Genomic DNA, 25008 nt, shown 5'->3' on the forward strand with positions numbered 1-25008 from the left:
GAAGTAGATGCTGAGATACACGGTGACTTGCAATTAATTCTAGGTCTTGTCAATACTCTATGCTCGTGGTGTCCCAGCAGGATAAGTTGGCCTTTCTCTCAAACCTGAATCCAGGCTAGTTGCATGGCTAATGCTGAGCCCAGCCATGCCTCTGCAGACATGTCCTTTACTTTCAGATATCCTTTCTTTTGACCCAGCAGGACTGGATGACTTTAGACCATTTGCAGGAGTCTTCTAGATTATCTCTGTTTCCTTAGTAGTCTCTGGCTCCTGATCGTCCCTCTGGTTACACCATGTAACATAGGTTTTTCCTCTGCATCTCCTATGCATGTCCACCTGCATGTGCAGACATTTAAACTGTTCCTGGTTCCTGACCAATGGTTGGATTACTGATTTGAGTGTGAACCGTTGGCTGAGGAAACTTTGTGTGCAGCTCAATTACTCTGGTCTTGCCAGGAGTTCCTCAGTGCTGTGCTTTCAATTAGCTGAAAGTAATGTTAATACCCCCATCCCTCCCTCTGACCCCTGGCCTCCGCTGGTGAGGTCATATGGTAGCAATGCTAAGAGGGTAACCTGTAATGGTTGACCAAAAGGGTAATCTAGTAGTCTTCCCCCCCTTCCCCTCCACCCTGTGTGAAGGATCCTCGATCGTGCACCAGGGACCTAGAGGAGGCCCAGAACTATGATATACCCACAGAGCAGGTTTCCGCCCAATAACAGGGCTTGCCATAAGACTCCCCTTTGAACCCTGAAATGCTTGGACTACAGTTCCTATCGGCACAATGACAAAGTATCATGTGATCGATAGTCCAACACCATGCGAAATGCATGGTGCAGACCTCTTGCTCTAGCTGGATCCTATTTATGGCTATAGTGAGTCAAATCCCCCGAAAACATGGACAGTTGGAGCAGAACACCATGCTGCAGGTTTGTCGTGCCTCCAACTAGAAAGTGTACAGACCCCACATTTTATCCCAAAGTTGAGGACACCTGTGTTTTGCTCTGCACTTGTTCGCTCTGTTCCTGCCACTTTGGAATCATTTTAAGATATTAAACATTCAGGGTTTCAACCCCAGCTTGGTGCCTTGCCACCAACCAGGGGTACTTGAATTGAGCAAGTAATGTTTTTGTTAAATTGCAGAAGCTCTAGACCTGATTGAGAAGGAGAATTATCTGCATGCAGCACAGGGTAACCATACATGGCTCCTAGTCTGCCCAGCAGCCCAGAGGCTCCTCTGTCTCTGGCAGACCATCAAATGCTGTGGTATAAACATGCTTGCTCTGCACCAATCCTCCTTTCACCATCAAACCAGATGCAGCAGATTAAATGTCCCAATCTCAATGAGCAGGACAATATTCTGTAAAAGGTTTTAATAAAAGGCTGGTATTGGGGGGTGGGGTCGATGGTAAATCTCATCACCAGTGTGGTGGAAGTCTCTGGCATGGAAACAGCGAATCTTAAGATATTAAAGGATGAAACTGCAGTAAATTGGGATTTCAGATGGATGCCAAATCCATGCGATCAAAAGCAGTTTCCCTTTGTGCCAGTGGCTCATAGTATGAATGAAGGTTGCACCGAGCTACTCTGTCTCCAGTTGCTCAAGGTAACTTTAGACACAAGTCAGGTGAACGGATTCCATCCTGGTAGGCTGTAACCAAGCCATTAACATTGTGAAGGATCTTACTCAAGGCCATAAAGCACCATTTCTGTCAGGTTTGGACAGTATGTATGAGTGGATCTGGTACTACACGGTCTGCATTGGGTTAATGGTGGGTCCAGTGGATTGATTTTGGACATGGTGTGCAAACCTTGGAATAGAGACCTAACACTAGGCTGACTCGCAAGGGAAGGCCCTAGATCTCACCTTTTTGAAGTGCATCTTGCCCAATCGACATGCTAAATAAGGGGAACATGCATGCTTTCAGATGGGCACTTGGTGCTGGCAAGCAGCCTGCTAAACGGTTTTCACAGAGAATATGACACTAGCGCATAAAGATCCTAGTTGGTGCTGCCAACCGTCCAGGAAATGGGGTGGCATGCTGTGGACAAAAGCCTTGCTAGCAATGTTTTGACTTGTTGAATTTGCTGAAGGTTGGTCTTGCACCAAATAACCCTGTTGGGAACGATGACTCACCTGACCGAGGGGACCCAACATAAAATAAGAGGTGGCTGAGGCAAGCAAGGATAAAATACAACTTAACGAGAGGTAGGTACCTAGTAGCCTGCGCAACTAAGTGCATTGTCCTTAAGACATCCCAATCCTAGTGCATGTAGAAGGCACTAGTCATGGTGGGCAGCACCTAAAGCATCTGGCAAGCTATGAGCAACACAATTCAATCCCTAAAGCCTCAAAGATAATTCCCCATCCATTGACACCTCCTATGGCCTTAACAGTATTAATGCCCAGTTGCCGAGAACAATACAAGAAGGCCACAGAAGATTAAACCACTAACTTTAGCCAATGCTTCCAAGACACTTCACCTCTGCGCAACAACTATTGGGGGAAACTCCCAGGTACGCCAGAGGGATACTGGAAGTTTCGTGGACTTGGAGGGCTCAGCACCCTCCCCCAGGATACACTGAGGACTTGGTCAACGGCAAGTTCAAACTGCGGTTTATTACAGACAAAACCAACCGGGATCAGCACAGGAACAGAGAATATTCTTGCACATCTCGCTCTTCCTTGGCTCGCAGGCCAGTTTCACTCCCAAATGGAATGCGCACCTGGGCCCCTCTCCAGAAAACCTATCGGGCCAAGTGATTGGGTATTGAGTTTTCTATAACCTATACAGGACATTATAGGTGTTATTCTACTGGCCCTCGCATGTCAGGTGGCCGACCTGTGCCATCACCAATTCACTTACTATAACATTGTTGCAGTGTTGTAGACTTACCATTGGTTCTTCCCTGTTGCTACCCACCCGTAGGCTACTAAACTGTGATTGGCTAGAGCTGACGCCTCCAGGCCTGGGGCCCGAGATGGTTCTCAGCTCACTGTGTACCTTTTCAAGGTGATGAGAACGATTATGTGTCTGTATTGTAACTTGTGTGCACCACCTTTGCCTTATGCGCGTGCTCTCCTGTCAGGTGCAACACTTGTTGCATACGGTTTCATACTTGTTTCAGTCTGTCTCTGGCTGCCTGGGACCAGCTTTCCTTTCCCACCGCCGATCACTGTCCATTGTCTGCTTCGGCCGCCTCACATGTTTAGAGACCACAAATTTGAACTCTGCAGCTCGGAATTATGAGGATTTATTTGTCTTTTCTGCTGCTGGTCCCTTTGTCGTCTGGTGATTGGAATGTCATCAGTATCTCTTGAACTTCGCTTCGGGTCCTGTCTCGCATGTCTTGCTCATTGTCCAGCCTGAATCGGCTCAGCTTGTCTCTTGCTCAAAGTCCTGCTGTAATTTTCCTAAACGCGATTTCTACAGTGTCCATGCTATACCACATTTCCATAGGTTAGTCACACTTGGCTCTGTCAGGTCTCATAGGTGCTCCTGCAGAGCCATAGGGTTATTAACGTTTAAGCATCTGCAAGCTATTGTTCAGGATCTCTTGCGCCTTGCAGTTTCTGCGTTACTGCATTTGGCTAATGGCAAAAATAACAAAAGCAATGACAGTATGTAGGTGTATCTGTCCACTATATAATTGTACGCTCCCGTTTTTCATGTATTCAAGTGTGTTTGTGTCCGAAGTGCAGATGGCACGTGTGCTTTTTGTCTAATGCTGCTATGTCGTGGTGTCTCTATTGACGTCAGCAACATGGCTTCTTGGTGCTCTAGTCCAGGCTGTCCATATAGGTGTCTCCGACCATGGCATGTGGATCTTCGTCCACACAGGGATAGTTCTGTACCACACATGGTACATGCTGGAAGGGGCCTACTGGCTTTAGTATGGCTCCTCTCTCAACCCTCGGAGTATGCCCTGCTGTAAACTGCTGGCATGTAAACAATTGCTCACACCTTTAGCCACGTGTTCCGCCAAATTGGGACAGAACCATGTTTCTCAAATGCATGTAGCAATGACCTCCTTCCCCATGTGTGTTGGATAGTGCAATAGTGTCAATGCAGTGCTCAATGCTAGTGGCATCACCTCTTTCTCTGTGTTAACCTGCTGCCATAGGGCATCTGTCCGAGACATTGCGCATCCCTTCCTGGTCCTCAATTCTTTCTCATCCCTGGGTGCAGTTCCCTGCAATTCCATGATCTGTGCTTCTGGCAGTACATTATTCCCTTCCTTAAGCACCATATTTCTGGTGCACTCACGCGCATTTGGAGCTCCTTCTAGTTCCCATGGCTTTCCAAAGTATGCTGCACACTTTGCCTCAAAGTGTGCTGCTTCGTTTCCCCTTTAGATGGGATCTTCCCCTTTAGTGTGTGCTTGGCACTTCACTATTGCTATCCTTTTTGGCCAAGCAATTACTTTGATCAATCTGCCCAATTGAAGTGCATGCTGGACTGGAGTTCTGTCTGCCCTCCTGAACCCTCTCCTTAGCCATCGTGACAGTCCAGAGTGTATTGTGGATGTCACATAGGCAGAGTCGGAATACACTGTCACCTCCTTCTCTGCGCTATGTTCCCTTGCTAGTATTAGGGCCACTAGTTCTGCTGCTTGTGCTGAGTAATGGGATGGTAGTTTTGCACTTGCTGCTACTTCCTGTCCCATCTGCCTTCAGTCTTACTACTCCAGTTCCTGTATGCCAGACCCCCATCTGTGTGATCAATTGTTGAAGATGCATCAATGTAGAGCACATCTCCCCCCTCAAGTGCATCCTCCTCTACCTTGCGAGTGTCACTGAACATCTCTGATTGCTGTACAGTCGTGTGCATAGGCTCCTACCTGTAAGACATCTGCTAGAAATATTGCTGGGTTGACAATTCTGCATCTCACTATCTTCAGCCCTACATTCAATAGTATCACCCCGTACCCTGATGCTTTTTGGGTTGCCAGTGTGCTCTTTGGCTTCTACAGTATCGCAAAGAGGGCATGCTCCACGTAGAGTGGTGGGAGACCCCATGGTTATTGCTGCAGACTTTCTCACTGCAAATGTGGCAGCTGCCAAGGCTTGCTCAAACTGATAGCGTCCTCTCATTACTGGGTCGAGTTTCCCACTGTAGTAGACTGTTGACTTGTGGCCCATGCTTCTCTTTTGTGTCAGAACTGCCTTTGTCATTACACTGTCAGTGAGTGAAAACAGGAAAAACTCCTTTTCATAGTCTGGGATCCCTAGCACCGGTGCTGTGCTTATTTCCTCTTTCAGCATGTCAAATGCCTCAGTCATTTCTGTGGTACATGTCAGTGTTTTGTTCCCTCTCTGCGCCTCCTTCAGAGCGCCCAGTAGGGGCCTTCTATAGGTGCTGTAGTCAAAGACCCATGCTCTGCAGTAATTGTATAACCCTAAGAACTGTTGCATTTCCATCACTGTCGTGGGCTTAGGTGTTTTGTGTATTGTCTCTGCTCTCTCTGGGGTGATCTGTCTACCATTTTGTGATATTGTCTGTCCAATGTATAGCACCTCTTACTGACAGTACTGTAACTTGCCTTCTTGGACCCGATTAATCCTGCATATGCAAGATCACTTTATATGAGGCTAAGATTGGGGATCCTGGCAATTGCTGTCTTCACTTCCAAATGGAAAAACTCAGATTCAGTTAACTTTCCAATGTGCGGTGCCGCCGAGGAGACACATTTCACTTTGTAAGCCCACTGAACGGCTAAGGCGGTTGTATTTGAGACCCTTATTGCTGGAAGCAGGTATCCAAACGTTGCCATGCATTAGAATTGTTGACACAATGTCTAATCCCTGCAGTGGCAGGCTCTGTGTTTAAATACCTACACAGAGCATGGTTGCTGAGAAATACTATGGTTGCTCATTAATTTGGGGCCCAGGCTGCGAGTATTTCTCGCCTGGTTTAAATATTTTTTTGTGTGCTAGCGCCTTTATACCCATTGATACGTGACAACTAAAGGCTTATGCTGCCGTAATATTTCTTTCCAGTGGATTACACCCGTTTCCTACATAGCCTTTCTGTCGGGGCTAATTTAAACTGTAAGCTATTTTATATTTTATCCATTGAGCATGGCTACTGAGGCGAAAGAGGTCTGTTTATTAATTTGGCCCCCAGGCTGCAAATATCTTTCTCCTGGCTATTTAGAAATTTTACGCATGGCAGTGCCTTCTTACAAATGTGTACATAACTAAAACCTTTACGCTGTCACAACAACTGTTTTCGGTGGATCACACTTGTTTTTTCATCTAAAGGTTTTTTAGCAGGGTTATTTTAAACGGTAAATTGCTTTGTATTTTATCTATTGTGTAATGCATTTAATGCTGATTTCTCTGTCAAATAAAGGTTTTTTGAAAGATGAAAGGAAAGATCATGTCAGTTTGGGATGGGATCAAAACAGAATAGTTCTGGTTGATCACAGTGGAATGTTTTGGACTGCCCTGAACTGTCATACTGGGATATTACATTTGACATCTAGTTTGGGCTGAGTGCAAATGGTTTCCCAGCACCTGATTATTTTCAATGAAGTGTTAGAACCGACACCATTTTGAGTCTTGTTGAGAGACTATGTGTGAATGGTACACAGATCTGTTGCTTGGGTGGGCATGGAGCAGGGGTGGCTTTCCGTCTGCTGGTCCAATTAACTGATATTTTGGTTGCATTTTCTCCTACAGGTGAAGGCCTATGGTCCAGGATTAAAAGGAGGCAACGTTGGTGCTCCTGCCCCATTCACCATTGACACAAAAGGCGCTGGCCTTGGTGGTTTGGGTTTGACGGTGGAAGGACCGTGTGAGGCGAAGATAGAGTGCCTTGATAATGGGGATGGTACTTGCTCTGTGTCTTATCTTCCCACTGAGCCAGGTGACTACAACATAAATATCCTTTTCGCTGAGTCGCACATTCCCGGCTCTCCCTACAAGTCGAAGATCGAGCCCTCTTTTGACCCAACCAAGGTGAAGTGCTCTGGCCCTGGACTTGAACATGCCAGGGTGCAGGAGGCCGGCAAGTTTAGCGTTGACTGCTCCAATGCTGGCAATGCTGAACTCACCATTGAAATAATCTCGGACACTGGCATGCAGGCAGAAGTGCACATCCAGGACAATGGTGATGGCACGTACACCATCACCTATATTCCCCTGTATCCGGGTGTCTACACCATTACCATCAAGTATGGAGGCCAGATGGTGCCCAACTTCCCAAGCAAGCTACAGGTGGAACCAGCTGTCAATACCAGTGGAGTTAAAGTCTATGGACCAGGAGTGGAAGGCAAAGGTGAGCTGGCGCGTCGAAGGATCCATGGTGGATTATGGTGGTTTGCTGTGAGTTTGTGACAATCTCCACAGTGTTTTTATTCAAGCCATTTGGTGCTAATTAAGGATTGGTGCATACTAAATCCCATGCATTTGAAGCCTCTTTACTTTTGAATTAAGCCCTGAAGCAGTGTGGATAGTATCCTGAACGCTAATCCAGTATCTCTTTAGAATTCATTATTGTGTTGTGCACACAGTTTTGGGTTATTAATGCTTCAGACCTTTAATCTGAAGACACACTCTACATGTTGGCTCACTTAATACGTGATTAATGACCAAGGATTTGCAACATGTAGTCTGAAGGTGCCATTTAAACCAAAATGGGAGGGTTTTCGGTGTTTTTCACGCTTTTGTGGATTTTTGTCTGGGGGTGAGAGTGATGTCTCTGGCAATGGCTTCCTTGTGTTTGAATAAGGCATTTGGATTACAGGTCCAGGAGGCCCGATTCTGATCTGTTCCACCTTTTGCAGGAGTCTTTCGTGAAGCCACTACAGACTTCAACGTGGATGCCAGGGCCCTTACTAAAGCCGGAGGACCTCATATTAAGACCAGGGTCTCTAATCCATCTGGCAATCTCACAGATGCCTTTGTGCAGGATAATGGGGATGGCACCTATAAAGTTGAATACACGCCCTACGAGGAAGGTGAGTGTGGAGATGCTTTCAGACTTGTATGGGTGTTCCTTGTTCACCAACTGGGGGGCAAGTTTGACTGGGCAGCATGATGTATTTGCTATGAAAGATCACACTATCGGGTGCCTGGATAGTTGTAATGAGGGCCGAAATACTAGGAGGTTCCTAAATTGAAAGCGATGTTTGAGTGCTCCCAATCCAGACATCTAAGTGAGTTCTGCAGGGCTGGATCTTGGTGTCTGAGGGTGTCTGTAGTAAAGTAATGCATGGGCTGAATGAGAGAAGGGAGGTGGATTCAAAGCCCTGTTGGGTGTAGGTTCTGAATACAGGGTGTACTGCTGGTCTACATGTTCATACAACAAACTTTGCAGTTTGTTTTTTGATGAGGTGCAGCTGGTCGGGAATGCGATTGTTTGACTTCTCTGTACACCAAGGCAAAGGAGCAAAAGGTAGAACTGATTTGTTTGACATGTCTGACCGTGTTAACAGCCATTCTACTTTATGGTTGCAATGATCCGTCGTTCAACCACTTCGGGAATAAGAAAAAAGCGTTTGCTACATTGCCAGGATTTTGTAATTTCCTTAATGTCTGGTTTCTGGTGAACCATTTTGTTATGAGACGTGTACGGCCAAATGTAGTGAGGCCTATTTAGAAAATAGTTTCTGTTCAAAAGCCTTCATTGGGCTGGAAGACCAAACCTGTCTAACCGTTTTCTCTTGCTTGTCAGGCCTCCACTCTGTTGATGTTACGTATGATGGCAGTCCCGTGCCCAAGAGCCCATTCAGAGTGCCTGTGACAGAAGGCTGTGACCCCACCCGGGTTAGAGTTCATGGGCCTGGAATTGAGAGTGGTACTACCAACAAGACTAACAAATTTACAGTGGAAACCAGGTAGGGACAAACAATTTGCAGTGGGAAATGAGCATTCAGGACGTTGGGCAGGCCCAGTGCTCAAAATTCTATGATTGCACTAACATCTTTTCCGATGGTGACACTAGACAGTGTCCAAGGAATTCTTCAGGTTCATGTGTTTTGCTCGAACTTCAAAAGTTCTCTTACCACAGTTTTTTAACGCATACAGGTAGGTGATGGGTTGCAGTCAGTCAATGTAAAAAAGAGGGTTATGTGGTTACAAGGCACATGGACCCCCCTCCCATTCCCCCCATTTTGCTGCAAAATGGTAAAAACATTCATCTTTTTAGAATTTGACCAAAACACAGACCCAATTCTTCTCTGGTCCAAAATGGCAGTATTGGGATTCATTTGTACAATGGGGAAGGAAACTTCAATTGTGGGTGGACTGTGCCTGTGAATGTTGAACTAATTTTGGTTTTTGTCCCCCTGTCCCACAGGGGTGCTGGTACGGGAGGTTTGGGACTGGCAGTTGAAGGGCCCTCTGAAGCCAAGATGTCATGCACAGATAACAAGGATGGCAGCTGCTCCGTGGAGTACGTACCCTATGAAGCTGGTACTTACAACCTCAATGTCACCTATGGTGGTCATCAAGTTCCAGGTGAGACTTCATGCTGCGCTTGATTTCTTTCCGAGCTCCCCATTTTTTCATGTGCTGGCCACAGCACCTTAGTGTGTGGACTGTGGTCCTCTTAGGTGGCTTGCAACCCTGTTAAAGCATTCATTTTTTCATTGCGATTGAATAATTGAAAACTTCCCCTTCCGTCCTGGTTGGGAGGCCGGGAAGGGTCTACTTTGACTTTAGTTGCAATCAGTACTTTATGGATCAGTCCAATCCTATACTTGGGAGGATCTCCCTTTTTCCACTCTACTTTAGCTTTTTGCAATTATGTTTTTAATTAATTTCAATCCATTACTGGCTTTCTTTCAAACCTGCCTGACCCAAGTTCCTTGGTTATTGTAGGAAGAGACTGTCCAGAAACCTTCCGTTTTTGGATGCTCTGGGGTTATTAAATGACTGGAAAGTGCATGTGTTCCACATTCAAAACGAACGAGGAGTCCTCAGGCGATGCTGTTTCCCTCAGTGATGTAGTCCAGTGGGGGCAAATGTGTTTTACTTTTTAATTCCTTCGTGTCACGACTGCCTTCCAAGGAAAAGGCAACTGGTTTTGACCCTTGTCCCATACTGTCCAGCTGAACTCAAATGCTCAACCGATTCGGTCAACCTTGACTCGGAGGGCGTGGTGGCAGCCTTCTAGAATGACTGTAGTGAACACTGCTCCATTCTGCGAGCACTTTGAGTGCTAGGTGTCAAAACGCTTCTCACCAAGAACCTTCCTGAGCAAAGTGAAACTGGAAACCTTTATTTATTTCGGGATAGTGTGGGTGGACATGTTTTTTTGGCATCTTTATCTGAAAAGGCTTCTTTACTAGGACTTTGGGTCCGCAAAAGGCTCCTAGAAAACAATCACTTCGAAAATGCTCCCTGCCTTTTTTTCACTCTTAGGCCTACTCTGTTTCAATCTTTAGAGGCCCATGGTATTGTGCAAAGTCTTCGAGGCAAGCTTTTTCCTCCTAGGCTCTATATAGTTCAGGGTCCTTATAGGCTGCCTTCTGTTAAAGGGCATCTTCTGCATTGTGGTAGGCCCATGTACGTTTTGCTAGCTCTTCCAAAGCATGACCATGGCTGCTTTTGTGCTTTGCCATAAAACCGGTTCTAACTGAAAAGGCAGAGGTTCTGGTGTTCCAGAGACCATACCTTTTAGTCAAGTGGGTAGGCTGATGGTCTTATCTTTGTGTAATTTGGCTTTCACCCCAACAATTTTGTGGTTGGGTTCCAGTTTGACCAACTTTTCCATTCCCAAAATGGAGGTAGCCGTGGTTTGCCTCAGATCTGTGATTAGCCCATGTCCATGTGTATGGGACAAATGGACCATATGTGGTACTGAGGCTGTGGCCAGCCATAATCCAGCTCTGACTGGAATTAACATCTGCACATCTAGGATAGTGTGAATGAACTTTCTTTGTGAAGGCCTTCCTGAGCAACTGGGTGGTTGGGGGATGCCTGATCTCTAAATGTTGAATAGTGTATGATTGAGTGTTCTGTTCACTTGCTGCCTCCTGAGGATGGGGTGGTCTGCAAGTGGACCCCTCCCCCTACACCTTGTCTACTTTTGGAACTATGTATCTGCACTTCAAGGACTAAAGCTCTGCACCAGCACCTTTTTGATGCTCCTATCCAGATTACCAGAAGACTGCAGGGATCCTTAACCTCTACCCCTCCCCCCACACCTCCCAGATCTGATAAAGTCCACTGGCTCCTCTCTTGCTTGAAGGACAAGTCTCCCTGAAGCTCCTGACTGCCTGCATCGCTGGATCCAGGAGTGGGTGCCCTTTTGCTGCTTGAGCCCTGACAACTCTCCCCGCCATCTGGACCTGATATTTGAGGACATCTGGAAAGTGACCTGGGTCCATTCCACGGACCCCTCCCCCTCAATCCCCCACATATCTTGAAAGTACCAGGGGCTGTGCTACATTGTTTTTCAAATGTGTCACTATTCTTCGAAGCCGAAACTTAAGCCAGAGCGACTGCGAAACCCTGCATAGCAGACTAGTGATGACAAAGCTACTTTGCCTTTCAGTTGCCCTAGCTCGAACCCTTAATTTTTCCCTTCCAAGGTTCTTGGAATCCCTCTTGCATTGGTGGTGCTGAAACCCTAGGTTGCCAAACATGCACAGGTACTGCACCAGGCAACCAACCACTTGCTGTCGAACTGACTCTTGGACCCAGGGTTTTGCTCTTTGGGTACCGGCACTGTGGAGAGTCCTTTCTACTGCTGAATCTTACTTGGGATATCCCTCTGCTACACAAAGGGTATTCTGCGGCCTAGACTCCACAGAAATTCGATAAACTGCTTTGCACATTTTTGCAGAAGATAGACTACTACAAAGGTCTGCCAAAATAGGCAAATGGGGTGCCCTTGGTATATCAAACACTACCTTTTAAAAAAAAAAAAGGCTTTATTTACCCTAGGTATGAAAAGCATTGTATTTGCAACTGTATCTTCTAATCCAGAAAAAACTCATTGCTGAACTTTGGAGAATGCTCAATCCTGCTATTTGACTTGTAGCGTTGGGGTATTTGCTTTGTAAAGTTTACTAACTGTTAGTGTTTTCCTATGTAAAGAATGTGTGTATACAAATAGTGTGGACTAGTTCATTTGGTAGCTGTGTAGTGCACTTTACTTATCAACCGCCCCCATGCCTACTAATGGTGAAGCCTGGACTGCGCTTCCACAATACCCCCTTGGATATCCTAGTCAAAATGAACGGAATCCCGGTTACTGAAATAAGGAAAATGGAACTAAAGTCAGACAGCAGGACTTCAACAGCTAACAAGTCCACAGGAAAGCAGGCGTGCCTTACTTTGTCAAATACATTGCCACGTGGGAACATGTTCCAGTAGTCTAGTTATGGAAAGGGTCCATCATAGTGCTGCATTTGAAACTGGGACTAGAGGGATGCTTAATTTTACATTCTAGTAAGGCGTATAATGGGGGATTAGTCTGGGAGTCGATTTGTTTAGGGATTTTTTATTAATAGAGGCCGACTTGGGCCTTCAGTGCAGAGGAATTACTACCATGCTGATTGTAGCCACCATAACTAACGGACTGTAAACTGTGCACGTCCATGTCAAAGATTGGGATGTTCAGTTCCCGGACCAATCCTTTCCTGTGCACAGGGTTTACTTCATGAAATAGTTCTTAGAAAATGTGGACTGGTCCCTACAATGCACCAGAGTACTGTACAATGGGAACCTACAAAAATGCACTGAAATGAGGTTAAAAATACTCCAAACTAAATCAAGGACATTGGGCCATTGAGATCTCCACCTGCACTCTCCTAAAATACTTTGTCCTAGAACCAGCTCCTTAGAGTTTTCTTCCCATGAAAGATGGGGTTTTCTGGCCACACTCTCAAAGACAGTTGCAGGCCTCAGGTTGGTTTCTCTCACCTGCCAAATGACTGAGGGCTGCCTATGTACTGCCTTTATGGGACAAAGTAGCAAGGTTAAATAGAAATCATTTCATTGGCTTTCTCCATGAGTAAAGTATGGAAGTAATCTCATCAAATGGGGTCCTGACAACAACCAACATGGCTTTAGCATGAAGAGCTTCCTTCAAGGGAGGCCATTGGAATCCCAGTGAGGTCAGTTTATTGTATTTTGTAGGGAACTCCACCAAAGCCTTTATTGAAGGTTGGCCGTTTCCAAAATAAAAGGCGTCTTTCTCTTTTTTTAGCAAAGAAATGAAAATTGACAGTCAAGCAATTTATATGGGATCTGAAAGAAAGCTGGAAGCTCCAAATATATAACCCAAGGTTTAACATCAGGAAAGGTAGATGGAGCTCCTGGAACACAACCTTCTGCCAACCAGGAAAGAACCGCAAGGCCTGAATTTGGAAATTGAAAAAACTGTCTTCAAGGAATTAAACTCGAGGGAGTGAGACGTCACCCAACCCTCAGTTTCCCCTGGTTAGGAAAGATTGTTGCTGCTTTTCTCACGGACTTCTATTGGACACCCTTTCCCTTTGCTTTGTTTTGACTGCTAACCTGACTTTTGGAAGCACTTCCCTTGTCTTTTCGCTCATTCTTATCGGGAAACCAATCAGTTAATAAAACTCAATCCTAATCCTTACCTCTCCATCTACCTTGACTGGGTTTGGTTAGACTTCAGTGTATTTCACCCTCCCCATAATAAGTTGGCCTCGCAAAATCCACCCCAGGGTAGGGTTTGGGAATCCATCTGAACACCCCTGAAGGCAGCACCAGAGAATAACCTCACCACTGACATTTGCAGTTACCACTGCAGGTCAGCTATGAACGGATACCCTCCCTTCCCTTGACGGGGATCAATGAGCAGATACAATGTTGCATGTAACCAGACCATCTCTACAGCACACTAAAAAGCATTGGATGGGGACCGCAGAAAACTGCACCTGTCAATTCCTTCTGGCCAGGGATGAAAGAATCCACTCGAGGACCGCATCCCACTAGCTTCTGGGCCCATGATTTGGGGCACACCTCTGGGAACCGGCAAGGTTTGCACACTGGTTCCCCCCCCCTCCCCACCCCTAACACCCCCAGAGTGCACAGTACAAATAACCCATGGCCTGTAACTTGCAGAGTTGCCCTCCATTTTGTCACTGCCCTAAATTGTATCTGACATAGCATTGGACACAATTCCATCTGAAACGACACCCTCCGCACGGCAGAATCACCTGCTCATTCTGCATATGCAGGATGCAGACACTGTTGGTCTGCATTTAATCACAAGTGCGCTCATAACTGTCTGCTTCCTAATAGCTAGTTCTACCCAGTATACTTTTAAGAAGTGGATAATACAGTTTCTAATGGAAGTAAGAACTTCATGAAACTATTTAGAATCACACTAATGCAATTCAGGGAAAGCACTACTTAGTGTTACAAGTTTAGAAGAGCAGCAGCTATTCAAGATAAGTAATACCAAATACTTCTAAGAGGGGCTACCAGCAAACGACCTGGTTCCTGGATTCTTTTTCTGGTGACGAAAGAACTGGACACTGGATGGGAGCTTGAGCAGTCTTCAGAGGCGGCTTCCCGCAAAGGACTCTTCATGCTTTCTCACAGCTCTGTGCATTTGGTGTCTTTTTACAGCAGCCAGATAAAGACCAAGTATCGCCAGTTGGATTCTCTTCACTAATTTGGTCTTGCTCTCTGGTGAGGGAACTTCAGGGATTCGAATCGTGTCTCTGGAGATCCAGCAGGAGTCCACCAAAGTTTCAGGTGGATTCGGACTTCAGAAGACCATGCACTGCATTCTGCTTGAGGTCCCAAGGTATTGGTGGTTTGCAGCCCAGCAAGGTCGCAGCACGTAGTGGGATGGCTTCAAATGGATCTCACCAGCCTCTGGGTAGGAGTCATTGCATTCAGGACCCCGAGGTCGATTGGAAGAAAGGGTTGCATGATATGATATGGCATTTACAACGCGCCTATACACAATTGCATCAGGCTCCGGTTACACAGCAGGATCTTTGGTCGCTGGAAATCGCTACAGATGTCTTTTCTTCATCTTCCCCTTCTGATTCAGCTCCAGTGGTCAGCTTGTCAGCAGCCTCCAGGTTTGGAGTATTTATCAGGAACGATAGCACAACTTCTGCAAACTCTCCCTTCAGTTTACAGAAAGGGGCGGTCTGGCTATCCAATAAGGACCGCCAGCCCCCCATTGGGACTTGGTTCCTTTCAGGCAAGGGCGACCGAGAAAGGGCTACAGAATTTTGGACTCCTCCCTCACTTCCTCCCTTCTCGGACACTCTAGAGCCTAGGCATGGAATACAAAGGATTCCTGCTGAAGACAAAACTTCCACTTAGCTTGTTCCTGCCTAGAATGACAGGGGAAGACCTCCAGAGAGAACAAGCGCATGAGAAATGGTGAAAAAAGGATCCCACCATTCTAGCACAATGGTGGCCCTTCTGTGCGTTACTGAGGCTGATTTAACATCCTCCGAGTAATGAGACCAAAAAGTCACTAAGGGAAATCCGCTGCCACCAGCCATTCAAGTAAACTTGCAATTTTAACACCAATGTTACCAGGTAAGTATGAAAGGGGATACATTGTATCCTCCCGTACCCCATAGCACTCCCCCCTAAGGTGGGGTGTGCTGGCTCACTAACATCAACGTGAATGGGATGTAAATCCCACTTTACCTCCTGGGAACAGTAGTTCACCCAAGAAATAAGAGAATTAAAAAGGAAGCCACTGCATTTAAAATTATCTGTGCTGCCATAGTGCATTACAGTAAGTCCAAAGTTATAGGAAACTATAACTCCAATCATACACTATGGAGGGACATGAAAACGTCACCCATAAAAAGGGTAAAAGACTAGGTGAGAGGGGAAAAAGAGGGGGGAAAAAAGATTCCTACTTGGAGACCAGGTAAAATAATGACAAAGCCAAAATAAAAAGTTTTGGGGTCAGGAAGATTTATCATAATTATCAAAATCTTACCTAATACTCACCAGCGCACTATCCCAAATTTGAATAAGGATGCCGCTATTGGCTAGCCAGGATTGTCACAATTAAACTTGCGCACTACATCCACCCTTGAGACCCAATTTCCCCTCTAAGCGCACTTCTCCCCTCCCTCTCATCCTTCCAAAAATTTGAATGCAGAACATTGATGTTCACTGTCCTTGCTAGTTGCCACTATTCTTGCCAGGATCTCGGGCGCTCCCAATTTGCGCAGCATGATGCACAGCATCATTGCAAGGACTGTCCTCTAATCTGCAAGGGAAGAGGCGGGGTAGAAATTGCAAGCTACTAGCCCACAATTGCGTCATTTATCTCTCAATTTTCCTCATAGACCGCACACAATTTCCTACTCCCCAAGAGTTCCTTTTCACTATCCAATGGCAAGTGCACATTTTGAAGCCTGCTCTAGTGCTCTCCATTGGTTAATTGTCAGACTCGACATTGGATGCTGGTGGAAGTGACCACTCATGGTAGAACTATGGTTCGCTGGTGGTGTCATTTTATTCACAAGTGAAGTCCCTGCCTCCAGCAATGCAGTGCCCCACACCTTTAGCAGTTTCAAAAGGACACTACTGGTGCTGGAATAGGGGTAAGCCAGAAGGGAGGAAGCCGTGCAGTTCATGGGGAATGTGGGTGGTGTTCTAAATGTGTGAAAGCCTAAACAAAATGGCTGCTGGCCATGTCCAACCAGTGCGCTGGCTCTTCCTCCTCATGAGCGAGTGAGTTTCTGGTTACTTGGGCCAGAGTATAGTTTTGAGTAATGTTCCCTGTTGCCATCATTCTGTCTTCAGTGCCTACCGATCGAACCCCCAGACCAAACTAAAACCAAACCTAATGTAACAAAGTGCTAGAACCACAGTTTGGATTCTCTTTAATTGTTTTGTGGCTTCTCATACCGCAGGAAGCCCATTCAAGGTACCAGTCACTGATGTTGTGGACTGTTCCAAAGTGAAATGCAATGGCCCTGGACTGAGCCCTGGAGTTGTGCGTGCAAATGTCCCGCAGTCTTTCAGCGTGGACACTAGCAAGGCTGGTGTTGCCCCACTGAAGGTCAAAGTGCAAGGACCAAAAGGTAACATTTTTTTCGTTCTCCTTTCCAGAGAGCCTGATTAGCACAATTGCCTCTAGTTTCGAATTCTTGTACCAAACAATTGTTTAGTAATGGGAGCTCCTAGCTATTCTCATTATGTTGTCTTTCTCACTTTTGATATTTAAGTCGTGGTAGCCCCCTGCCAATTGGTGTGTATTTATTTTGTAGGTGTGGTTGAGCCAGTTGAGGTTGTTGACAATGGGGATGGTGTCCAAACAGTGAACTATGTGCCAACACGAGAAGGCCCCTATAACATATCCGTCCACTATGGCGATGAGGAGGTCCCCCGCAGGTAATGCATCTGCTGGCATTTAGCTTAATACTGAAGTTATACTTGAATGCACTGGATGTTGTCAGCTTGCTCCTACCCATGGTTGTAAACCTCATTGTAACCAGATGAATGATTCTAATCCTTTGTTCCTGGGGGCGGGGACACCGTTCTCTTTACAGCCCATTCAAGGTGAAGGTGCTCCCGACACATGATGCCAGCAAAGTGAAGGCTAGTGGCCCTGGACTGAACACTACTGGAGTGCCAGCCAGTATGCCTGTAGAGTTCACCATTGATGCCAAGGATGCGGGTGAGGGACTCCTTGCTGTCCAGATCACGGTAAGTGCTGCTGTAGCAGTTGGCTCAGATTTGGAGAAAGGAAACCATGGCGACAGGCTCCTAAGAATTGTCCAAGTAAACGATCTTGTGACTAGCCTTACGGCTGCCTAGATTTATTAAAAGGAGACTGATTATTTGTCTTCAAGGGACAATGAACTAAGTTTGGAACATCCCTGGTACTGGCTGGGTCTTTACCATCCGCCCAAGTAATATGTTCCTGATATCATAACTACTTAACTTTCCCATTATCCAAAACCGGAGGCACCATTTTAGTTTCTCTAGTCTAGCACTGCATTTCCTTGAGTAGGGTGGGGGCAAGCGAGGTATGGCCACCGGGATTTCTTAGGAAAATGTCACGCAAATCGAGGCTAAACTTGCCTCACTGACCATTTGTAATACAAATGGTGTGGGGACATTAAGTAGCCTTCTGAAGCTGCAAGCCCCCAGAGAAGCTGCTGGCGTAGAACTTGGCGGGGCCATATACAGTCTTCATTTTGAATCTTCGCGATTCACAGGATTCTCCGGGTAAGGAAGGGTGTCCAGTGGACTAGGTATTGATACTTTGGAGGGTATGGTGTTTGCTCTGTGAAGGGGCTGCGTCCGAGACAGGCTGCCAGAAAAGCTGTACGTAAACTGTTTGTGGAGGCAGGGATATCATCTCTGGAAAGTGGTGGCTTTCAATGGGGGGGTGGGACGAAGGGGGGGGGGGCGTGTTTTCCAGCAGCATCTTGGGTTCGCAAAGGTGTTCACTTCTTAGGAACATGCTTTAACCTGGTGCTGTGCAGTTGCTCATATGCTTACTACCCGTGCTTTACCTCCTTGCATTGGATGAGGGCTGGTAATGCACATACCGTCTTCGGAGCCATTGCGATTTGGCGGTTCACGGAAGGGATTGGGCTGTATGCAGGGCACCTCCTTGAAGTTGGGAGGGTAAGAACATGGACGCCCACACATTTACAGCTGGGTTTGATCTAATTGGCTGCTGGTTCCGTCGATCCACTGCCCGCTATAGAAGCCTGGTTCCCAGTTACTCAAATCTGCCTTCGAAGCCAGCATCAGTTTAGTGGAAGGGTGTCGCAACATAAAGCTAGCGGGTCGGATAAGGGCCCTGATGCACCTTCCTCTGGCCCTCCACACAATGCATATTGGAGAGGTATGGACTATGACGGAGGAGATCAAAGACTGGTTTCTCTGGCTGCAGAGGCTTAAGTTCCATTAACTTAAGGGAATAGTGCTGTCACAAGTAGCTTATTCTTTGCAGTGATTAAGGTATTCCCCTATTCCGCGCTACACTCAAGAAATAATGCAAAAAAGGATATTTACACCATTTTTGTTTGCCAAGAAACCATGAAGACAATTTATTGGCAAATATATTGGTAAGGAAATGTACTCTTGAAATATGTAAGACCTTTGGTCAGTTACAATGCTCAGAAACCGGTGTGTCAAAGCCACCGAGTATCAGTATGCCGACAGATAGGTACATATGCTCCAATCATTCACAGTAGGTCCAACACCATGTAACTAGAACTCGAATAGCCGTAGAAAATTCTGTTTTAACACACAAAACTTAAACTGCGGTTCATAGAGAAATGTACTCTTGAAATACATGAGCCCTTTGGTCAATTACAAATGCTCTGATCCAAATATGTTAATACCAGTGAAGAGAAGTGTGCCAACATGTGTTTCGACCCGTAGGGTCCTCTTCAGGGCAAAACTGGAGTAGTTTCACTCTTTGTTGAAATTAGTAAACTGCCCACATTATTACTTAAACATAAATTGTACATCTATACATCAGACAATTGGTTAGGAAGGTTGGCTGAATTTTTATCAAATTAAACTCTAACACATTTGCGTAGCGCTATCGTGTGGTTAGAGCCATTGTGACCCCTGCATCGTCAATCAGTATTATTTGCTCATGCGAACTACTGTAATGTCCTGAACAGCAAGTTGCGCCCTGATGCGCTATGTTTAGATTCCCATTGTATGAGAAAGGTTCCGATTCATCTTTGTAGTTCAAGGAAAACGGCCTAAAAGTATGGGAAATTTAATAAAGGCCAAAGCTGAGCGAAAAACGTAACCAACAAAATAAACACCTAGACCTCAACTTTCCATTAGGATTTTCTGCAGCCACCACAAAAAAGCTAGGGCACATTATAAACTAATTGCATTATTTTAAGCTCCACCTCCTGCACAGAAATGCCCAATGATCCATCACTGGAGCCTGCTTTTACCAGGAAGCCAGTGCTGAAAGCTACCATTACTAGTAAACATCAAGCCTGTGCAAGCCTGTGATCCTTCAGGAGCCTACCACAAGAGCACTGATTGCACACACCACTTGAAATGAAAGTCCAGAAGCAATGACCTTGTATGGAAAAAAACTCAAACTTTAAGCACACGTTACACAATTCAACGCGGGCTGCAGCTTGAGATGCCGCTATCCCAAACCCTTTGAATTTAATTAAATTCAAACGCCTGGTATTTAATTAACCTTTTTCCCTGTAGTGGCGACTGCATCAGGTACTGGTGCAATGATTATAATTAATTATAATTTGGTTATTAATACCCAGAGGTTTTTAAGTGCGAACCTGGGGATCGAACCCGCGTTGCACTTAGTCGTCTTGCTTCCAGGGCGAGCGCTGCCCCTGAGCTATCCTCCCGAGTGATGTGGCGCAAGTGTGCACATGGCCTGAGGAGCAATTTTCGGATAACTCCTCAGTGATTTGCTGCAGTGGATTCCTCCTGTGGTTGGCCTGGCATCTGAAGTATTGCAATATGCAATGTGGCCTAATAGAATGGCTTTCCAATGTCCTCTGAAAGGTGTAGTGCAAAATGCACTAAAACAACCATTCTTTTAAATCTCAGCCAGCAGAGAACCCTGCCAACCTTCCTGAGTGTTTTCACGCTCACTTTGCTTGCATTGATGGGAGCACCACGGCTTGAAAAGGCCATCGCCTGCCACTCTTACTCTTCATTGCCCTGCGAGAGGTGCATTTGAATCCAGTACTACTCACTGTCTGAGTTTGACGCGCTGGTTTTATTAACGAGGCTGGATATTAATTATTTCTCACTTCCTCATCATGCTTCATTCGGACCATATCAAAGCTCTGGGAGATCTGGGTTGGTCCTGCTTTGCCTTTCATCCATCTCCTAAGTGCCCGGCAGCCCAGACGGTCCGTGTGCAAAATGTCTCAATCCCTTTCTATTGATTGATATTTTATTTCTATCGCGCTCGTACACAAGTGTTTTAGAGCGCAACAAGGCAAGGGAGGGGAACAGAAGAGAACAAAACAGCGATCTTACTAGGCCCAGTGACTTTGAGAACGCGCAAGTGCATGGGCGGGGGGGGGGCGGGAAAAGTGCATGGAAGGGGGGAGAAGTGGAAAGTGCGAAGCAGAGGAGAAACGGATAAATAACAATAAATAAATAATAAAGGCAACAAACAGTGGTAATGCAGCCAGCAATTTGCAAGTGCTAGGTTTAGGGCAGCAGACAGGGTAGGTCTGATAAGTGCAGGAAGAAAAAAGGGGGGCTGTATGGGTACAGATACAGACCCCAGTGCAAGGGGTGGCCCTGAGGCAGTGCGGGAGGGTGGCAGGATGAGCAGGTACCTGGGCCCGAAGGATAGAGCGTGGCCAGGTGCACGGTGCCAAGAGAGAACAGATCAGCAGGGAGGGGGGGAGCGAAGGCAGAAGAAAAGAGGAAGGTCTTGAGGTGCTTCCGGAACCGGAGTTCTCTTCAAGTTTTAGAGATTCAGGGAGGCTGTTCCAGAGGGAGGCCCCAGTCGAAGACAAGAGATCTACCCCCAGCTCGTTTCTTAGAAAAACGACTGACCCTGAGGGAGTTGGAGGTAGAGGGGTGGAGAGCCTGAGAGGGGAGGTATTTGAGGAGGGATAGCTGAAGGTATTTTGGACCCAGGCCCCAGAAAGCCTTGTGGACAATGCAGAGGGTTTTGAATTTAATCATTGCATCCACTGGGAGCCAGTGGAGAGATTTCAGAGCTGGAGAGATATGATCCCAGGGCTTGAGGCCAAGGACAATTCTCGCAGTCCTGTTCTGGATTAGTTGCAGAGGGCGGAGTTAGAGGCAGGTAGATTTAGAAAGAGGCTGTTACAATAGTCCAAGCTAGAGAGAACCAGAGCCTGGGATACCATGAGCTTCTGGGGCAAGGAGAGGAAAGGCAGAGTACCTCCGAGGAGGTGCAGTCGGAAATTTGACTTTTTAGAGACCTCAGAGATGTGGGCGGAGAAGAAAAGGGTGGAGTCAAAGATGACCCCGAGCTTCCTAGCCTCGCAGGTGGGGGTAGGAGGAGGGCCAAGGGAGGCCAGCCAGAGAGAGAGGGGAAAGGATGGTGAAGGTGTGCCGATGAGGAGGATCTCCGTCTTGCTGGCATTCAGACAAAGATCATTGGCGGCACACCAATCTTAAATGGCAGTTGGGCAATTAGAGATGAGAGAGGGAGAGGAGGTGGCAGAGGGCAGCCTGAAAATGAGTTGTCGTCAGCGTAGCACTGGAAATTTGAGCAGAAAATGACAATGCAGTGGGCGAGAGTTGCTAGGTATTGGTTGAAAAGCCAGGGCGAGAGGTTAGACCCCTGGAGAACACCCCAGGTAGAGAGGAAGATAGATGAAAGGAAGGACCCAAGTTGGACTCTCGCAAGACTTGTGATGGTGGGCCTGTAGTAGTACTGGGTGCTTTAGCTCTCCCACCTAAGGAACCAAAATGTGTGTATGTGGTTACAAATGAATGTCTAAACAGTGAAATGTTTTATTTTTGGTATCATAGTTATAAAAACTTTAAGATTTAAGTAAATGTCCTGGCTGAGATATTAGCATATGTGGCTCAGATTAAGCCCTGGAGGTTTGGCTTCCAGACGTGGAAAGACTTCATTGTTGGCAACCACTGCAAATGGTTTATTTAATCTGATATTTCAGTTCATGCCATTTTACTGTTCTAGCGTTTGCCTGTTCCAATGCAGACCAATAAGCATTTTCCAGAGCTTTTTTCCACCATGAACCCCACTATGTAGTCTCCTTTTAATCTAGACCAAAAAAGTGATGGGTGTAAGGTATTGAATACATCTGAACAACTGGCACTGTATTGTGCTGGGCCTAGAGACCCAAGCTGCTTCTCACTATTGGGGCCCATCAAGGCTGAAACATGTCTGGGGATGCATGTGGTCTTGTGCAGAAGGGGTGTGGCCAAGCAGTTCAGGCTGAATTGCCCCTTTTAGAGTGGGAACAACCCTGATTTGCGTATGGTCTTGGCAGGTGAAGGTTACCCAGGGCAATGCCAGAGGTTAAGATTAATTCTAAACCTTTCATTCATCACCTCTTTTGTTTTCGTCTCTTTAATGTAGACCGTTTTCCCCCTAAAAGCTTTGTCCACTGCCTCAAACCTTTACAGCTTACTTTCAAAGTCCACCGTGACAATCTTTGTAGTCACAAGATCCAATGAAACTTTCTTTCTGCAAGGTAACCAGGACCTCCCACTATTCCCTTAAGAGGTGTTGGGTTCACCTCTTCCCATCTGTGAGCTTGCTCAGAACAATTAAGACCATCAGACCAAATATCAAGCTCAGCACAGGAGTGTTCTTTCCTAGGGCCCACTTTTCACTTTTCTAACCCGCCATTAGGTCGGCTGTGCCAAAGCAACAATATGGATGCTTGCGTGTTTTGCAGCCATTATTGCCCTTCTCTGCTAGCAAGTTGGGCATATCCCGCTCCAATTTATTAAAGCAAATGCCTGTGTACTGTGTTTTGTTTGCTTCACTGCATGGTTTTATAACATGGTCATCCTTGGTGCCAATGTAAAGATTTTGGCTGTACTGGTCTGCTAATATGGGAATTTTCAAATTAAGCCATCCTCTTAGTTGTACAAGTAAAGGTATGCTGGAGCAAAGAGTTTAAAGGGCCGGACCTCTAAAGTAAGATATTTTTACCTTTTAAAAGCTTGCCCATTCAAATGTCTAGTTTACCCAATCCTCCCTTGGCGGCGCCGGGTTCTTGGAGCAGGCTAATCTTCAGTCGATCTCTACCACTGCTGTGTCACCCCTCCCCCCAGTCCCCCAGCAGTTAGTCCCACTTTCCGGAAATGCCTTTTTCGCTGGGCAGTATTCACAAACTTGCCCTACTGGGGTGACTGGTTACCAGCTGTTCTTCCTGCAGCCCTCTGAGAACTGTGTTCATTCCAGGATCCTGAAGGCAAGCCCAAGAAGGCCACCATCCGTGATAACCAGGATGGCACCTACACGGTCTCCTATGTGCCCGACATGACTGGGCGATACACCATTCTCATTAAGTACGGCGGAGACGAGATCCCTTACTCACCGTACCGCATCCGGGCCCTGCCCACTGGGGATGCCAGCAAGTGCACGGTCACTGGTAAGTAGAACGCAACTCGTTTGTCTCGTTTCTAATCTGTTGTAAGAATCCAAGCATCCACACTTGGCTTTTTGTGATGTACACACGTCTCTGTATGCAGCACACTTAAATGACTGGTCTTACTTCTTTCGCCAATTTTTTTGTTTTTTTTGGTGCACTTTTTCTCCCCACTGTTAATGTCTGTCTCACTTGATCTTTCCTTGCTTTTTCACCTCTCACCTCAGTGTCAATTGGAGGTCACGGGCTAGGTAAGCCACCTTGCTGGTGCCAATAGTTTTTTTTTGTTTTTTTCTTTGGTAATCTATGCAGTGTGGGTGGTTCACAGCAGTTGCCCATACTTGCTTTTTGGTCGCTTGGGCTATGAAAGGAACTGCGCTTGAACTTTGTCAGGGACCGGAAAGGCCTCAATTTACCTTGCATTCATCAAGGGCACCAATGCATGTTTTCACATAGGAGTTAAGGTGCGAGAGGGACTGATTAGCCGGGTGGTCACTTAAGAGTTTTCATATATTATCAAAAGGGGCAGTGGCACGTGTTGGTAACTGCTGTGAACAATTCAAGTTGCACCTGTAAGGGAGGCTGCCAAAGGTGCGGGGCATGGACTTCAGATCTAGTGTATGTCGCTGATGGGATTGGAGTTGCATCGACACCGTTTCACATTGGGTTGATCTCTGATCTAGTGGTACACCGGGCATCTTGTTGGACCTGGGTGCGCAGCGCTTCCCCTGAAGCTAGAAACGGCATCTGAAGGTGTTGGCTCGCTTGGTCCCGGCCCTCGTGATTTAAGAACACCAGCAGGACTAAGGTTTCTGTTCCAGAGGGAAACCTGTTGCACATGATTGCGGATAACTGATCTAATGCAGGCAGCCAACTTCCAGGGCTATTGTCGCTCTCAAACTGGCTTCAGCTGGTTGGTTACTAGGATCTTTGAAACTATGCTCCTGAACCACAATGGCAGCCTTCCTTGTTTGTCTTGCAGTGCGCAGGGAAAGGTACGG

At 46.4% G+C, this 25008-nt stretch overlaps 1 protein-coding gene across 4 annotated transcripts in view; it reads left to right on the forward strand.

The window, feature by feature from the left end:
* The window catches only part of FLNA (filamin A), a 275782-nt gene that overhangs the window by 190122 nt on the left and 60652 nt on the right, over positions 1-25008 (forward strand). For 2 of the 4 annotated variants that reach the window (XM_069645454.1, XM_069645456.1), the window contains exons 22-30: positions 6684-7281; positions 7790-7963; positions 8680-8842; positions 9304-9464; positions 16835-17005; positions 17192-17315; positions 17474-17630; positions 23821-24010; positions 24235-24258. In XM_069645454.1, coding sequence (XP_069501555.1) covers positions 6684-7281; positions 7790-7963; positions 8680-8842; positions 9304-9464; positions 16835-17005; positions 17192-17315; positions 17474-17630; positions 23821-24010; positions 24235-24258 — 1762 coding nt within the window. The remainder of the gene's footprint in view (positions 1-6683; positions 7282-7789; positions 7964-8679; positions 8843-9303; positions 9465-16834; positions 17006-17191; positions 17316-17473; positions 17631-23820; positions 24011-24234; positions 24259-25008) is intronic. The other 2 variants (XM_069645455.1, XM_069645457.1) reach the window with 1 other exon arrangement.

Source organism: Ambystoma mexicanum, chromosome 2p (genome assembly GCF_040938575.1).
Source record: "Ambystoma mexicanum isolate Mex_15411 chromosome 2p, UKY_AmexF1_1, whole genome shotgun sequence".
Lineage (NCBI taxonomy): Eukaryota > Metazoa > Chordata > Amphibia > Caudata > Ambystomatidae > Ambystoma > Ambystoma mexicanum.